Below are 19,244 nucleotides of genomic sequence, written 5' to 3' on the forward strand. Positions count from 1 at the left end.
ACTGGGTGGATTCTGGTATTGGGCTTACTAGTACTTCTAAGGTTATTCTAGAATGCCTCTGCTGCTACACAAACACAGGAACGCTCCCAAAGAATACACGCAGAAGTAGAATCATTAACTTAATAACACATGAGTGGCACTTATAAAAGATGGGACCTCAGATAACTTTGCCAAATTCTTCCTCCACCACGAGATAGGTGCCAATTGTTTGCAAACTCACCTCCATTTCCCCATTTGTCTTCACAGCCCACGTATTCATCAATACTTTTCTTTTTTCTTTTTCTTTTTCTTTTTCTCTCTCTTTATTTTATTTTATTTTTTTTCCGAGGCAGGGTTTCTCTGTTTAACAGCCCTAACTGTCCTGGAACTAGCTCTGTAGACCAAGTTGGCCTCGAACTCAGAGAGATCTGTCTGCCTTCGCCTTGTGAGTGCTGGGATTAAAAAGCATGTGCCACCACCGCCCAGCTTCAACACTTTCCTTGATTCATGTATCTCTTCAAGAGTACATTAATAGCTTTGGAGCTGGAATTTCCATTTTAATCATTTTAATTCGTTTTATTTTAATTTTAACAACAATATTATGGACCATAGATTGTAATGCTTAGAACACATAATAGGAAAATGACATTTAATAATATCAAATGTGATAAGCATTACAAGGAAAATAAAGCAGTTCTGGGGGAAAAAAAGAAAAGAGGATGGCAAGGAGAGCAGGATAGTCAGCAAACTCTTTTCTTAGAAGAAAACTTGATTACACACTGATTTCAAGGCTCTGTAAGCAGCTGTGGCTGGTGGCTACTGTACTAGGCTGCAGAGCCAGAGAATAAAGTCAGAGTACATGGGCAAGGTTGATTTGGAAAATCAGATCATTGAAACAGTTAAGGATCAGGTACCGGTTGGCTGGTGTTATGGGTGATGAGTCACGGTTGTGATGAGAAAGACAGGACTGTAAAACAGAGATTTCCCAGTAAGAAGGGAGAACTCCAAAGGATGATGGGAGATGACTACAAGAGAGTAGCAAGTGGATGGGGGCGATGAATAGGAACCTCCAAGTAGGGTAGCATTGGATGGGGCGATTGATAGGAACCTCCAAGTAGGGTAGCAAGTGGATGGGGGCGATGAATAGGAACCTCCAAGTAGGGTAGCATTGGATGGGGCGATTGATAGGAACCTCCAAGTAGGGTAGCATTGGATGGGGGCGATGAATAGGAACCTCCAAGTAGGGTAGCATTGGATGGGGGCGAATGATAGGAACCTCTGAGTAAAATAGCATTGGATGGGTGAGATAAATAGGAACCTCTGAGTAGAGCTTTCTTCTCACTTCTATATCTTAAGATTTTATTGGGCAAATTTTTGAGAATTTAGACAAGGAGAGGTAAAAAAAAAATTAATGAGGACATCTTCACCGGAGTAAAAAGGACATCATCAGTAGAGATGGCTAATGGGGAGCCTGTGGTCTCAAGGGGTGGCCTGGTTTTAATTAGAGAAGTACAGGTGAGATTAGGAGGAATTTTGTTAATGGTGTTCCAGAGGATTTAACACGAGGATTTGAGGCATTTAGAAGGGTGAGGTCAAATTAAGGGTTGTACAAAGACCTATAGGATGTGCTTCTAAGTATTGGTTATTGACCCCGGGTGAGGGTCAGTGCTGCCCTTGGTGACTATAGCCAGCAGTCAACAGGGATGTGTCACGATCGATTAGCCTTGCTAATCAACCTCCTTGTTAGTGGCCAACCTAACATCTCAGTGAGGCTCTGTCTCTCTCATTCCTTCTTACCTAGAACTGCCCCCTCTTTTTCTATAAGATGACACTTCTTTTGTATGTGATACGAAGCATCCTTTTTCTGGTCCTTTATCACAATTAGTTATTTTCTATTTTTCATTATGCTTTTTTTATACCTCCTCTCTACAAAAATCAAAAAATGTTCTTTGGATAAGAGTTCTTCATGTTTTGGGGGTCCTACGACCATCTATCATATGTTGAAGGCCTTGTCATACTTAGAGGTATAAAAATTATCATATAGATTACAAAGGAAAATAATAAAAAAAGATTAGTGGAATATAAGGCATTCTGAGGTTTCTGAGTAAAACTGGGGGTGGTTTTCTTCAGGATCTACTTTTGTCTGCCTTTTAAACATAATCTCAGCTTGTTCACACCAAAACATAGCCAATCAGACCACTTCTCCTTATTCCTTAGTTCCTCTGATTGTTACACAATCACATTTCCCCCCAAATCTCCAAAATTTCTTCCCCCCTCCACTTTTGAAATTATTTCTTCCTCCTTACTAGATTTGCAGAAGATTCCCTGCCCTTTTCTTAACTTTCCGTAATAATCCGATTTTTGTTTCCCATATCGCGCTCAAATTGACTATGTAGCTGTCAATCTACATGGGAAGATGGTTCTTACATGTAGGTCTTTATTAGGTTCATCTATGAAGATATAAGTACCTCAAGTAACATAGCGTGGTGGTTTAACGAGAATGGCCTCCGTAGATTCCTATATTTGAGTACTTGGTTTCCAGTTAGTGGAACTAGAGGATCAAGAGGTGTGGTTTTGTTAGAGGAAGTGTGGATGCTCTCCCTCATGCTAAGAACTCTCAGCTGCTTGCTTCCATGCCTGCCTGCAGCCATGCCCCCCACCCACCATGGTGATGGATCATACTTCTGAAACTGTAAGCTCCAAATACACGGTTCCTTCTGGAAGTTGACGTGGTCATGATGTTTTCTCCCACAAAAAAGAAAAGTAACTCATACACATAGGTACTGAAGGAATTAAAGTAAATTTATTGCTAATTCTAGAACTTCCCCATAAATTATCATAGTTTGCTCCCTTGCAAATCCTATTGGATTTATTGTCAAAATCACATTCAGAAAAAATATTTATTTAAAAATTTTTCTAATTTCCTTTAAATTAATTTTTTCTGCCTTCTGATAATTCCACCCCACACTTAACTCTTAGGTATATACTTTCTGGCAAAGAAAATAATACTATTTAACATATGATAGTAATCCCAGCCTTAATTGCACATTTGTAAACACCTAATGCTCTTGTAAATAATGTCCAAGCCTGACCCCAACCCTGGAGTGAAGTCAGAAAAAAAAGCGGTACTTCTTAAGTCCACCTAGGTAATTAAAATGTATATCTAAATTTTATATCTATCTCGAAAAAATAGTAATCCTAGTGTGTAGTGTGGTAGGAAGATACTTGTTTGTTCCTGACTGCTCAGGCCAAAATCACCACACATAAACTGTATCAATTAAATCACTTCTTGGCTCATTAGCTCTAGCTTCTTTTTGGCTAGCTCTTACATCTTAATTTAATCCATTTCTATTAATCTGTGTATTGCCCCATGGCTGTGGCTTACCAGCAAGTTTCCAGCATGTTTGTTTCTGGCGGCTACATAGTGTCTATTGACTCCACCTTCTTTCTGCCAGCATTCAGTTTAGTTTTCCCCACCTAGTTCTACTCTATCCTATCACAGGCCAAAGCAGATGCTTTATTCATTAACCAATCGTATTTACAGCACACAGAGGGGAATCCCACATCAGTGTAGTTAGTTCTAAATATATTTATAGATATTTCAAACAGAATTATGTGTTTCAAATGGAAATATATGGATGCATACACATAAGACTGAATTTTCCCATTTGATTCAATTCAATGCACAAGAACCCACCATTTAATAGGCATACTATGCTAAGAAGCTTTTAGAAATTGCTGTTGTTTTACAAATGATTTTATTCATTACCTTTCCCCAAATATGTAATAATAGTCTTTATCCACTGAATACCATTTAGCTCTGTCTGTTATATCCGTGAGGCACATTGAACTTTCACTGAAAGAGGAAAGTGAGTCCTCATTGTAAGCTTTCTCTTCATTCTAAAGCTTTCAATTTTTGATTCCATTTACTTTATTGAGAATGCTCCTCTGCTAAAATTTCTATGCCATTTTCTCTAAAAAGTCTCCAAAATATCCCCAAATCACATTATATTTTCAGATTTCAACTCTGATCTCATCACCTGATCAGTGATATTTTGAGAAAAATTTAAAAGGAAAATCACCCTCCTATTTTCTATTTCTGAAATCTTTGATGCCAAGAAAAGGTTTGGCTGAGTTAGAGGAAAGCATGCTCTGAGGGGAACATTCGGCATCATCTTGAGATGTCTACTACTCCAGACGTGACAATGCTAAGGTCTAACATTGATAGGAGGGTGAACAAGGAAGAGACAACATTTCATTTGCTTGCAGTTCAGTACCTATCCCTGGCCCACTTGCTAGTAGTTGTCTATGATAAAGCTCCACATCTGTGTTGAGACTGGTTTCCATACACAGGAATCCATAGCTCCTCATGTTTGGTGTTCAGACAATTCTTACCACACTTCCTGTCAATCATTTTATTTTATTTTTTTTTTTTATTTTTTTTTTTTTTTTTTTTTTTTTTGGTTTTTCGAGACAGGGTTTCTCTGGCTTTGGAGCCTGTCCTGGAACTAGCTCTTGTAGACCAGGCTGGTCTCGAACTCACAGAGATCCGCCTGCCTCTGCCTCCCGAGTGCTGGGATTAAAGGCGTGCGCCACAATCATTTTATTTTTTAATTATATTTTATTATTTAGAAATAAATCCAATTTAGATTTTCTGAAATATATATAATTTATCCCTACACTCTTCACTTCCAGTGTATTGAAACCTCTGATAACATCGAAATGCAACCTGGGAAAATAGTGACAGTTTACTGTGTGTTAAATTTTCTGATCAGCGGATCCATACTCAATAGAAAGATACTTTCTTTGCATTGATACTTTGAATTTTATTGGTCCACTGAACTTCAAATCAGTTGTTAAAAATTTTAAGGCTGGTTTGAGTAACTCATAGAAAATTCTTAATATGCTAGACAATACAAGTTCACGGATTCTGTAGCTGGATTGCCTGGACTCCCATCTTAAGCCTACTGGTTATTAGATTATTGATATGGACCTATTTATTTCTTATCCATATTTTTCAATCATGGGCAGACTAACCATACTACCATTTATTTTTTTACCTTTTTTGAGGAGTTTAGATGAGTTAGTACATGTCTAAGACAGTATCTCAAATATAGTAAACACTATCCAAATACTTGTCGTCCCTATGACTTAAGGCTGCTCATTAGAGTGTGCCATCGTTTTTTTTTTTTTTTTTTTTTTTTTTTGTTTTTTTTTTTTTTTTTTTTTTTGGTTTTTCGAGACAGGGTTTCTCTGCAGCTTTTTTAGAGCCTGTCCTGGAACTAGGTCTTGTAGACCAGGCTGGTCTCGAACTCACAGAGATCCGCCTGCCTCTGCCTCCCGAGTGCTGGGATTAAAGGCGTGCGCCACCACCGCCCGGCCCATCGTTTCTAAGTAAAGTGGAGGTAAGAGTGCAGTGGTGAGAGGTATCGATGAGAGCAGGCTCAAAGCAAGTAAAAGGGAAGGCAATGTTGACGTGGGATGCCCTTCTGTAGGCTGTGAATACCATTGGTGAATAGAGAAACTGGCTTGGCCTGATAGGGTAGAACAGAGCTAGGCGGGGAAAACTAAACTGAATGCTGGGAGAAAGAAGGGCAGAGTCAAGGAGAAGTCATTAAACCCTGACGAAGGCAGACGTTGGGAACTTTACCTGGTAAGTGGCAATACACACATTACTAGAAGTGAGTTAAATTAAGATATAAGTGCTAGCCGGGCAGTGGTGGCGCACGCCTTTAATCCCAGCACTCGGGAGGCAGAGGCAGACGGATCTCTGAGTTCGAGGCCAGCCTGGTCTACAAGAGCTAGTTCCAGGACAGGCTCCAAAGCTAAAGGGAAACCTGTCTCGAAAAAAAAAAACCCAAAAAAAGATGTAAGTGCTAATCAATAAAAAGCCAGAGCTAATGGGCCAAGCAGTGTTTTAAATAATATAGTTTCTGCGTGGTTATTTTGGGTCTGAGGTGCTGGACAGCCGGGACATAAACAAGAGGCCTTCCTCCCACTCAAGGTGACTGAGACTGGCTTCCAAAGAAAACTGGATGTTCTGCTGTGGAAATCAATCTTATAGTCAATGTCAGTGTGGCTAGAGTATTCTTCACATGAGCAAAGTGTAGTGAGAATCGGAGTTGAGTTGTGCTTACCTCTGCAGTGGCAGACTGAATAAATGGAAGGAAGACGAGACCGGAGTGGGAAGCTAGGAAGTAGCAGTTCCTAGACAGCATCACATCTATCCCAGAAGCCTCTACTCTGCCCGTGTCACTCCTTCCCCATCCCCGTAATTACTACCCTCATCTCCTCCTCTGGTTTTCAGGGTACCACCAGGTCTCCTGGCTGCATCTTTTGTAAGGAAGTAGCTTCCTTTAGTTCTTGCTTGTCTTGCTGAGCTGCCATTTAGATTACCAGTGTTTAAGAACTGAAGGAATCTTTGTTGATGGGGCAGAAAGAACTTAAAGGAACTGTACTACCTTTCCTTCCTTACAACAGAGTTGACAGCCACAGGAGGCAGCACCCAACCTCAGGTAACAGTGGATTATGTGCCTTCTGCCCTTTCCTATTGTTGGAGTCTGGGCCTAGAAGATAATTATGTGAATTCCCACAACAACTGGATAACAACAACTTTAGTTTAAAGCATAAAAATCTCATGCTTTCCTTTCCTATGAAACATCAGAAAGGGATATTTTCTTTATCCAAAGTATATTTTATGATGGCCATAATTTATTTATTTAGCAATAATCCTTTCGTTAAGGGAATTTTTGGTAACATATTTTGTTCTCTAAGTTTCTAAATTTAAGCTTATTTTATCATTTTGAGCTAAATTCACATCACTTAATTTGGATTTCTGTAGCTATGACTGCCATTAGAAAAGTTTCCTCATTCATTCAAGGTCAAAAGAAATACTGTAGTTTAGAATTTAGTTTTTGATTGAGTGGAGGGAAAACATTAAAATATAATTTGCATATGAATTTTAGGGGTAATTCACATTAATGATAGCAATTGAGAAAGTTTCAGACATAAGGGGGCATTTATCAGGTCATTGATGTTGGCATAGTGTGTGAGTTCTTGGGGTGTAAATGCTTTGGCGAATAAGCCTTTCAACTATTGATTTTTATCTGGAGTCTAAAAGATCATAATTCTGACTTATAAACAGCTTGGATAATGACAGTCATTATAATGTAGCACAAAGACATAAACCCTAGGAGTGATAATGTCTGTGAGGTTAAGGACTACCATTTATTAGCCATTATAATTATTTTAATGTGTTATAGTCAAATATATTTTCTTTCCTTTAATGATATTTATAACATGTATAATTTAAGTTTATACTAATGGTTCCTATTATTTTATATAAATACAAAACATAGAAAGTAAAATCAAATTATAAAGCATTTATCCTTAGAATACTGGAAATCTGAGGATAGTATTACATGAAAATATAGTAGTGTCATAGCTGTGTGATTGCAATCTATAGAGATATTTTATGCTATCTGTATTGTTTCATTTACTTTTCAGTAAAAAGGACATTTTTAAACAGTTAAGTTATCCCATTTTTGTTAATTTGTTTTTTGGTCCACTAAATCTGAGTGTCTTACAACAGCAAGTTGTTGTATCCTTAATCCTGGTATAATTATGAATCTCAATAGGGAGCACAGAAAAATGACTCACTAATTCAGTTTATATTTTATCTTGTTTTCCTCCTTTGAGCTGTGCAGAACAGTAAATGGTTGGTAAGGTGCAGTGTTGTAACTGGATTATACAGCAGGGGGATTGCGATGAAATGATGTGTATTTAACCTTTTGCTTTGGTACTTCTTTTTAGTACAGAGAATTTGGAAGCAGAATTACACCCTGTTGTTTAATTGCCTTTAAAAATGCTTGTGCAGAACAAATAACTTAGTTTTGTAGCTTCTTTGGATGCTAAACTGTGCAGCAGAACCAAAAGCCATCCTGACTGCCAACACAAATGAAGGGAATGACTTTCCTTACTACCTTGGCAGAGCATTTACACATGATGACTTTAAAAATACAGCTTTCTATTTTCATCAAAGTCGTCCTGTCTTGTTTTGTCACCCAAGTTGACTTTTGGCTACAGTCTTGGGCATGTTAAGCTATTAAAACAAAGCAAACAAAAACCTCTAAACAAAACCAGAACAACAGAACTTTAAGGAAAATTTCCTCATGCATTGGACTTTGCTTTCGCGTTTACAAGCCAATTTCATCACCCTTTTCCCAATTAGGATGGTTTGATCAGTTTCTTTTTGCCTTACAAAAGAGATTGCAGTGATCCTGTCAATTTTTGCAAGCTTAGGCCATTGCGATTGTGATACAGTATTTTTTCCAGTTTTTGGTAAAACTGGAAAACTTTCCTTCTCATTTGACCTTGGGTGAGGCATTTTCATGCCTGTGAACCATATCTCTTAGAGTTCATAATTAGTTGTTTAACTGAATTATCTTTATAAAGAATGTGATAAAGACACCAATCATCAGATACTGAATAAACAGATTGTCTAAACCAGGATTCCAACTGACATTGACTGGCTTTGTCCCTTCTATTCTAATAAGAGAGCTAAAATTAAATATATAACTCATTGTGGTGTCTGTACAAACAAGAACACCATGGAGAATCAAAATAGGAGAAATATTACCTACTGAAAACATACGGAAAAGTTTTGCTGAGAATCACTTTGCAAAACATGATTGCAAGATTAGCTTTAGATAAATTGCTCTTCTTAGCTTTGCTCTGGGACCAATGGAAAATTTTAGAAAAGGTGTTTATTTTCATCACGATCACAGATCACATAATACACTCTGTTTTGTTTGATCCAAACTGCCACAGGCCTGAGGTTTTGCATGATATCCATGGCAAGTTAGCTGGTAAGGTTTCTTAGACTCTGTCAGAAAGCAATACCCTCCTGGGCCAGAGAGGAAGGCATCTTGTTATTCTGAACAGCAGGCAGCAAGAGCTCCAGGCTAAGTTCTGCAGGAGAGATGCATAGAAGCCTCAGTAGGCATAGTTAGACAATGCATATTTTCTATCTGAGGAATCTCAAGCTCAGAAAACCTTCTGTCATTAGAGGTTGGGGTAGACCGTCAGCAGAAATGTCTAACCTCTGCCCATGAAGACCTCGTCTTGATTTTCCCCATCAGTGAACAAATTTCCCTTTTACCTTGCATAAATTGTGCATGTGTCTTTTCTAGCTATTTGGAAAGATAGTCCGTAATAAAAACCATCAGAACATAAGGAGAAATGCTTTGAGATTTACCACCAAAACTGTGTTTGGAAATAATCATTATGAAACAATAAGAGAATATTTGGTAAGGTGTTCTCACAATACAGTTTAAAGAAATTATCATTTTATAACACAAACAAAGTGAATAAGGAAGGAAGGTAACATTTTGAAGGTTCTATCTTATAAGTATGCTAAGGCTGGAAGACATTCTTCTGAGTTATTGATGATCTATACTCTAACTTGTTCCGATCAGTAAATGAAGTCATGAAATTATAAAATCCTTAAATGAGTTTTATTTTATTTAATATGCATATATGTATATAAAGCCTACTTTAACACATGAATTTAAATAAGTTATAAATCCATAGTAAAGGCATAATTACGAGGTGGAATAAGTTTTACAAATCTTTGTAGAAAATTTCTCAGGGCAATGAGTTGATTTTTTTTTTTTAAATCTAAATACTAGATCAGATAAAGATCATAAATATTGCAGCTTTATTTCCAGGTCCACCCTGGAACTGCAACTTCACTTCCGAGACACACACCATCATCCCCATCATCAATTCCTTGTGATGTCTTGATTCATCACATGCGATCTCCTGAAGAGCACATTGTGAACACTAGGAGCAACAATTCTCAGATTTTATGCATACGCCTTACCTTTTTTTTTCTCTTGGAAGTGGTTTTCTTCTCTAGTTCTACTTTTTTCTTTGTATTCTCTTCTTGAATACCAACATGAAAAACCCATGTGCTTTCAAGTAAGGTTCTGATGATATACTCTGAAAAGTAAAAAAAAAAAATCAGATGCTGAGTTGACTGTCAGCAAGAACATCTGGGGAGATCAAGGACCAGCAAAACTCTAAGCACACACAGCTGGGTCGCTCACATGCTAACAAAGTTAATCCCACAATAAAATGGCCACCATTTTGTAAATTCTCGGTGTTACTCCCTCTCCGGGCCTGGATTAGGCCGGGTGATGTGTGTGTGAGTGACGTAATCAATCAGCCCTTCCATTTCTGGACTATAATGGGTTTTTATGGGGCATCATCTTTTAGAAGAATACTTAAATCTTAAACATACTTGGGATTCAAAGACGAATATCAGATGTCAAAACCTAGACTGCTCAGTGGGATGATGGGTGTAGGAGAGACAGCCAGCAATCAGTCAGTGAGCACTGGAATGCGCCTCTGAAGACCAAGCTGGCAGTAGCTTTGCTACATGAGTATACTGCTACCCCCAGTATAGCATATCTTTGATATATTTTTTAAAGAGGTATCAGAAAACTGGATGTTTAAACAGGAATTCTCATTCTTGATGTTTGCCAACTGTCAAATGAAAAGTAATAGCTAACATTTAGTTTGATAATCCAAAGGCTTTTGCAGGCAAGTTCTACTTAGAATGCATAGAGGAACCATGAGGAGTTGAGAGGAGACATAAGACACACACACACACACACACACACACATATGCACACACACAAATTGCCTCACTTGCACAGATTTAATTAAAACAAATAGATGGTGAGATTTGCTTACATAAATTAGAAATATGTGCACCAAAGCAATACCAACTACTTTAAAAGAATGTAAACAAGCATGAAAAAAAATGTATCCAGTAACAAGTCGCAGGAATTGCCTCCTAAGTGGTAAGTGGGATGGCCAGGCTAGAAAGGGAGAAATCATAAATAACTAAAGAAAAGGCCTTTTCAGGCCACTGATGATATGAGCTATGCCTTGCGCACCCAAAACCTCAGTGCATATGCTTACAGGATAGAAGGGAAAATAAATTACAATTATCAGTGCAATGGGTGGCCCCATGTGTGTTGATCCTATAGTCTGTGTAACAAGAGAAAAGCAGAGGCTGGGAAGAGATCATGATAAATAAAACAATTTTTTTTCTAAAAGAAGTAATGTCGTAGAAACTGTGGAAAAACTTTCTTGTTTGCTTTGGTCTCAGCAAAGTGCTTGGTACTATTGTTAAGAAGGGAAAAGGATTTTATGTAGTCTTCTCTTTAAGACAGAGATGCCACTCACTTGCGACATCACGTTAACTTCTGCAAATTTGCATGGAAACATGAAGCATGAAACAGTTCTGTTGTATGAGGCAGTGCTGAGACAAGGTCTCCCATAGCCAGGCCTGGCTGCAGCCTCACTGTGTACTGAGACACACATGTGAAGTGAAGGGGCGTGGTCGATCAGCAGTTATGATTAACCAGACTAGCTTTAATATATAATATTCAGCTTTAATAAAGGAAAGAAAAGGGAACTTACAAAAGCCAAGGTTCCAGCGAGGAGTGCAGGAAAAACAAAGAGAAGGCGGGCCGCACACCTGCAAGATTTTATAAGTAAATATTAGCCTAAGGGGGACACGCCTTACAAACAAGGTGATTGGCTGGGCTTCCCCTTCAGTGAAGATGGAGTGTGTCTATGACTTGATACTGGTCGATGTGTTTAGGAGTTCTCCATCCTTACAAACTCTCCTGTAGTCAAACATTACTCAGAGTCCAGAACACTGGCTTTTTGTGCGTGGCAGTAAAAATGAAAAAAGGAACTCAAAGAATTCAAGGAGATGCTTGTCTTGACATTACGAGCAGTCTGCTTCACCAACCAAATTGGAAGACAGAGGTTCCTGCAGGTGAAATATGAAGAGGAATGGATTCTAGGAATGGCTCTGCTGGCGAAAGGCATAAGGAACCACCGGGATGACTAGGGATTGGTGAAGAGGTTTAATGGGAAGAGAAAGCTCATAGAGAAGCTTCTAATCACACAATTAAATATATGAAGAGGAGAAGGTTTTATCTTCTCAGAAAGTAGGACAAGATGGATTGGGAATTGGATTGTAGAAGAAAATGAAGTGGCTTTTAGTGAGGTTTTTCTTCTCTACGCACTTAACATAATGATACATTATCTTCAATTTCAGATATACTGGCCGAGCCCAGCAGGAAAAGTAGAAGAATGCATAATGAAAGGAAAAGACACAGTAAGTACTGTTCATTATAGGCTAAACAAAGTGTGGATTCTATTCTTGGTTGCCTATAAAGCAATGAATCATTAAAGCTTTAGTTCCTGTCAATGACATATCTACAATTTTTCATAAAGAGAAAAGATACACAATAAATACATTATTCTATAAAACTAACTATAATGTAGAATTGAGAGGAAACAGGCTACCATCCTGACAGGAGCATGGGTTAGACAAATTCATGTGCTGTTATGCTGTGGATATTTTACATGTTTGTCTGTGCACCACATGCATGTAGTATCCTCTGAGGCCCAAAGAGATCATTGGATCCTCTGAAACCCCTAAAGATGAGCCATCTCTCCAACCCAGAAAACCTGTTATTCTTTTATAGTTTATTAAGCTTGGATTTATAAAGTTCTTATACTAATGTTTATCTTCTGATTATTTGGTAGAAAAATCATAATTGTAGGTGCTTCTGTCTTTTGCTTAATTTGAAGGACTAGATAAGAGAAGTCAAATTCTTTAAGATTTCCCTTCACTTTGATGAATTTATTAGAAATGTAGAAACAAAATGTAGAAACAAAATGTAGAAACAGCACTTGAAGAGATGAAGCAGGAAAGGGGCTTGGGGTCTTCCCTGGTATCAGAAGCAAAGTCTATTCCCGTTCAACCTGGAGCTCATGAGGTACGGGAGTGGGAAGTGCTGATCTCTATGCTGTTCTGACTCCCTGATGTGGGTGAGAGGCCTATATGGAATGAGTGCTCATTCTTCTCTGATGGAATACATGGTCTGGAGGATGGCCATACGTCTTTCCTTGAAAGCAAACTTATCTTTGTTTCTCCTAAGCTAAAAAAAAAAAAAAATGTAAAGGACTACCACATTATTAGCAACTCCCAATTCTCTGTTGCCACTGGAGCATAGCCAGGAAATGAGTCAACACCCTTCTTGCCTTAGTCCACACTGTGATGCTGAGAATCGAACAGACTCGCAGCCCATGGCAGTCAAAGCTCAACTGAGCCAAAATGGGGTCTAATTGCTTCTGTCTAACCAGTGACAGGATGTCAATAGGGGGAAAGCAGGTGCTTCCAGCCATGTGAGGACAGAGAATTTCTCCTTGTCTGCATGGTCAGATTCTATTAACTGTATGGATCGTGCACAAAGTACAATGTTACACATGTGGGAGCTGAGCGAATAGATCTGTGTGCTCGGGAATGCAGTTTGCACTGTTACCAAGGGGCTTAATATCCTTTGAGACTGCATGGCAAGGCCAGTCTGCTGGACTTTCCCTGCCAGCAAGCTTATAAGAGAGCCTTGAAAGAGAAATCTTGTTCTCTCCGTTTTATCACTGTGGTGAATATCTATTGTAAGGTACTTTTTTAGGGCTAACAGGGGTTAGTATTACTCCTGTAATTTATTTTTGATGACATAGTGATACCTAAGTTGACCGGAGGATGTTTTCAAAAATTGATTTGGCTAATTTGGTTTGAAGTGATTTGAATGTGTGCATGTAAGCGTGTGTGTGTGTGTGTGTGTGTGTGTGTGTGTGTGTGTGTGTCTGGGGAGTGTAGGATGGCGATGAGCCTGCCTGAAGGGTGGAGACGTGACAGCATCTGAAAAAGTGAGTGTGTGTACGTGTGTGTGCATGTGTGTGTCTCGGGTGTGTATGAAGGTGATGAGCCTGCGTGAATGGCGGAGACATGACAGTGCCTGATAAAGTGAGTATGTGTGTGTGCGCGTGTGTGCGTGTAACAGCAGTTCATGAAAAACATAGGCTATGAATTTTAAAGAGAGCAAGGAGAGATATATGAGAATGTTTAGAGGGAGTAAAGGAAATTATAATGACATTATAATATCACAAAATAAAGACAATTTTCAAAACTACTGCAGCAGGAGAGCAGAAATTGACTCTAGGAAGAGGCTGTTTGCAAGAGAGCACAAGCGGGCAAGAAAGCATGAAAATGGCAGAGGTGCAGTGTCAATAGAGAAAAAGCACGTGCTTCCAGCAGTACAAGGGCAGAAAATTTCACCATAGCCACACAATCAGAGTCTACTATGATCTTGAAACTTTCCTAAAGAAACCCATCATTTTGTTCAAATGAGCACATTATTTTTAAAAGTAAAATATAGTATTAATTATGACAAATTCATTGAAACTCTGGTAAGTTTTCTCATCCTCATGGGTCTATGTATTAATGCAAATAAAAAGGAATGATTGGAAAATGGGAGGACAATTGCCAGCAAGTTCGGAGCACCAGGCTCCATGTTTGACTCTATAAATGGGTGCAGCAATGAATGAGTTAAATACTCTCCTCTGTATTCTGAAGTTTAAAGCTAGTGCTGCCTGGCTAGGATCCCCAGGAAGTGGTCTGGAGTCTGCTCTTGTGCACACAGCTAGCAGAATGCAGCGCACACGCGTACTTCACCACCTATGGCTTCTTCTATCGCTGCACACCTGAGGGTTTTCACCAGTTGCCACACGAATTAAATATATTTATGCATCATTGTTTATAGACAAAGTATTGACCCTTGCACTGTAGCATTTTGCAGCAAGACCCTCAGAACATTTGACAATCAAATGTTTCTAATAGTTGTTTAATGTTTTTAAAAAATCTTCCCCAAATTACGTTTTTTGTGAATTTATAATTTCGAGGATATGAGCACTATTTTGCTTATCAAAACTCTGTAGTGCCAATGAGGACTTCTAAATCTGAGGGTGCAGCTTTCGAATTTTCTTTAAATATTAGATACTCGATTTTAATGCTTACTTTGGGATGTTATGGCATTTTCGTATTCTGGTTCAATTTTTGTCAGAATTCCTTTTGCCAGTTAAGAACTTTCAAACTATTGAAAAATGTTGTAATACCCTGCTATCAACATCATATATATTCTTAAGAATAATGATTTTTTTTCTAATTACTGGTTTTCTAATTTATGTTGGTTCATAGTTTAAACTGTTCTTAAAAATGGCAGCCCTGGGTATACTTTAATTACACAGGGACTGTATTGATGCCAATCAGTGTTACTGAACACATTTGTGAGAATGCTATAAAAATGACTTACTGAATTATAGCAAAAAGCACTTCACATTTCATTGCCCGTTAAGGCACGTGTCCCTCACGCTAGCTGCTTTCTCCCAGGTCCTCGTCTTCCTCATCCCAACTCTCTTTTCCTTTTCCTCCCGATTCAGACTCCCTTTCTAGGAAGGAGGGACAACAAAGGTCAAAGGTAGATCAAACATTTGCTCCCTTTTAACCAGGTGTCCTTTGCCATCCCACTTTAGAGCGAGTGTGCCAACTATGTCCGGGTCTTGCAGCACTACAACAGGACGCACCTTCTGACCTGTGCTACTGGGGCCTTTGATCCGCTTTGTGCCTTCATCAGAGTCGGGTACCACTCAGAGGTAAGACGGATGGTATAAAGGAAAGGCTTGCAATCTCCCTCAAGAAAGACAGAACCATTTGAGTTGTATCTATTTAATGTACTTTAGACAGAGGAATGGTTTCCTGTGTCTTTAAAACCCTCGTCAGCTCTCCATCTGTGAACCAATTAACTTTGGGCATTTATTCACCAAGCAGTTTTATTTCCTTAATTGTCTGATTAAAACAGATTTTGCAGCACCAAAGTGTGCCGTCTGCTATGCTCTTATGTATGTTGTACTTATGAATTCACCAAGCTAGAACATATATTTATATGTATGTATGCAAACAGATTAAGAAAGAGGTACCCGTAAACAAAGATAAATACAATTTATATAAATAAAGTGCTGCATGCTGTACTTTACCAAAAAAAAAAAAGTAAAGCTTTTTGATTTTATAATTACGTTCTTTCCAGCCAAGTGAGGTGGGAAACACAGCAGAGGGAGAGGTTTCAAAGTAACAGCAGATCTGCGTGTGAGAAGTCATGCATCTTTTTCACCAAACCTCACATTAGGCGATATGATGCGGACGGCAATGACTGCAAGTCCCGCTCCCGCTTTTAAGACGATGATACTGTTCACTAACAAAGGAGGCTCAAAGGTTCATTCCCATTGCCAGTTCCTACAAGTCGAATGAACCCTGCCTCTCCTTTATCTTGCACATACTTTGTAGCACGTGACATCACAGTTTCGTCCAGTCACGTGCAAAACAGTGCTCTGAGTTCAGGGACCGCGGGCTTTCCTTTAGATGAGAAAGATAACCGAGTAAACAACATTCGTTGTTTTATCAACATTTTATCAATGTGTGTGTATATATATATATATATATATATATATATATATATATATATGCCACCTGATGCTTACAGCCCATTTATGAAAAAAGCAGCAGTGTTTAAAACATGCATCTCACAACCATATAATAAAGAATAGAAGTTATTTACACTAACGCTTCTTTCAGATAGTCCTTGGGCTACTTAATACTCAGGTGCAAATACAATGAACAACACCGACATGCTAAGGTGCTGCCTCCAGAACCTGCCCCAGATTGAGGTATTTTAGCGGTGAACTCTCCTTGCAGGGAAAATTTTTAATTAGCATGTTTTAAATATTGGCTTGCCACCCATACTTGTAAACTAACTATAACACGTAAACTTGTCTCAACGCACCTGCTTGAAATAGCTTAGAGATCGGACACAAGGATTGTGATTAAAGAATTTTAGGCAGAGATATAGAAGAAAGCTAGCCAGACCAAGGACAGGTCACAGAACGACATATCAGAAATTCCGTAATCTCTTTACAGGTAAACATTTGCACAGCCAGCATACGTACGTTTTCCATATGAATCTATCTGCTAGCCAGCCATGTAGTCTCTCTCTTTTTGCTCATTCGGTGACATCTTTGCTGCTCCTTCACTTTCTCTGAGCAGAAGGTTCTGGATTAGAACTCTTCTCATAATCCCTTCAGTATTTTAAGATGCATTGTTAGCTCTACTTTTTTATGTTCTTTTAATTTTTATTAAATTATATTAGTTTTTGGAGAGGTTCAGTGTACTTTGATCATGGTCCCCTTTCCAACTCTTCCTTAGCCCATCCATCTCTGTCATTAAAACAACCACAACAAAAACAAACAAAAACGCAACACAAAACAAAACCCACCAAGACCGGTTTGTGCTGCTCTTGGATATGTGTCACTTGCATAAATAGGAATCTCCCTTTTCCCAGCAGATAGGTCCCAGGTGAGGGGTGGGACTCTGAGCCCAATTCCGCTCTCCATGGTGGCACTTGGCCTGGCTTGGCTTATGCAGGACTTGTCCATGCTGTCACAGTCACCGTGTTGGCATAATCACCATGAACCCACATGTGCAGCTGTCCTGCTGGGCCCCAAAGACTCCTTTCTTGGTTGTCATTAAGAGCCTCTGGCTTTCACAGTCTTTTTGTCTCCTGCAAAGATTTCTGAACATTGGGAGGATAATGTGTGGTGCATGTGTTCCACTTAGGAGCAAACATTCTACCGTCTTATTTTCTAAACCTTGGTTATTGTGAGTCTCTGTATCTAATTCTTTTCTTAATGTAAGTATGGCTTCATTCACATCGACTCTAACTTGTTGGAAGAGGTTTTTTCTTTCAAAAGAGTATCTATTTCCTTGTTTTCAGCGGTCATCTGAAATGTACCTCTGAATGCAGAGGTCTTTGGCAAAGCATAGCTGTATTTCTTAGGCTATCAAGACATGGGGTTCATGTATCCCATATTTTTATGGTTTACAAAATGTTTCTTTGATAACATTTCTGCTCCCTTCAGTCTCCTGTGGTTTCCCTGCAGAGGCTCTAGTACGTATATGTATTTTGCCTTCTAGATATCATCTCATAGGTCACTAGCTCAGTTCACTGTTATTCAAGTTTTTTTCTCTCCACCATTGTGAGGGTTCTTGGGACTGAGACCCAGTCATCAGGCTTGCATGGCAAATAAGTCACCTCACCTAAGAGGCTTATTTTTGTTCTAGAAGAAAAGGACTGTGCAGTATCCCTTGAACACTTGCTTGCTGTCCTAGCAAATCTATGAAGTGCCCTGTGATTCCCCCAAGGAGATTCTTCCATAGTCAACAAATGCTTCCTTCTTTCTGCTTGACTAAACGCTAAGAATCAATTCCTGCCATAGCTGAACTTAAAGTCATAGTTGTCAATGTTTTCAACTTTTCGATCATGACTCAGGGTCTGCTCACAAGTATAATTCAATATACTGAATGATTTGTAATTCATATATGTAGCTCATATTATCACAGGGTGTAGAAATTGCAGGGCCCAACCTCAGGTTATAGATACTCCTCTCGCTTTACAACTGAGCTGTCCCTTAAGTGTTTGCTACTGACATCTCAGTAAGTCCTCTACGTTGGCACTCAGCATTCCTCTCTACGCAAACCAGGTGGTTTTCCAAGAGAAAATGTCTTCACTTTGCTCTTGCTAATGTCTAGTGTACCCAAATAGCTTTGTGTCGGAGACCAGCTATGACAAAAATACCATTTACCAAGGTAGGGGCATGGGGATCAGAAAAATAGAAAAGAGGATGAAGATGCTATTGAAAAAAATAAAACAGAAACATAGGATAGTATCGGGAGAGAGTTCCAGTGACTACTGAAATCGCCTGCGCTTAATTTTCCATGCACTTTTATAGCCAGTACAGGAGGGGGGAAGAAGACAAAAGACTGCTTTAACAGGATACAAAGGACAGCTAGAACAGTTACCTGCTTCAATACTTTGAGATATTAAGTCATTAGCATTCTGTTGTTTAGGCAGTGAACCCACCCTAGACCAAGCATCCTGAAGGCAACCATTCCCTATATCAAACCTCTTAAAGAAGGAGCATAAATACACTCAAATCTGACCATTGGTCAGGGTAGAGTGGATGGACCTACCTGTATGGGCCATCTTAATGTCAAAAAGACCAAGTAACCACACCCTACGTCAGAATGTGTAGCCCTGGTTGTTGTCAACAGTTTTGAGCAATCTCAAATTCTCTGACCTTCAGACAAGGTGGAAATAGGCTCTCATTTTTGGGTCTCCACAGTTTTATACAAGTTGTTTTCCTTGTTTTAATCACCATGGAAAAGTTCTTCCAACACAAATTGTAATTGTATTAACAAAGCAGAAGCATTTTGTAATGAAGCT

The 19,244-nt window shown here is 38.9% G+C and overlaps 1 protein-coding gene across 1 annotated transcript in view; it reads left to right on the forward strand.

Annotated features, from left to right (window-relative positions):
* Sema3e (semaphorin 3E) overlaps positions 1 to 19,244 on the forward strand; it is a 229,983-nt gene that overhangs the window by 137,152 nt on the left and 73,587 nt on the right. The window contains exons 3-4 of the mRNA XM_038315439.1: positions 12,122 to 12,181; positions 15,445 to 15,564. Of these exons, the coding sequence (XP_038171367.1) occupies positions 12,122 to 12,181; positions 15,445 to 15,564 (180 nt within the window). The remainder of the gene's footprint in view (positions 1 to 12,121; positions 12,182 to 15,444; positions 15,565 to 19,244) is intronic.

This window comes from Arvicola amphibius, chromosome 18, assembly GCF_903992535.2.
Source record: "Arvicola amphibius chromosome 18, mArvAmp1.2, whole genome shotgun sequence".
NCBI lineage: Eukaryota > Metazoa > Chordata > Mammalia > Rodentia > Cricetidae > Arvicola > Arvicola amphibius.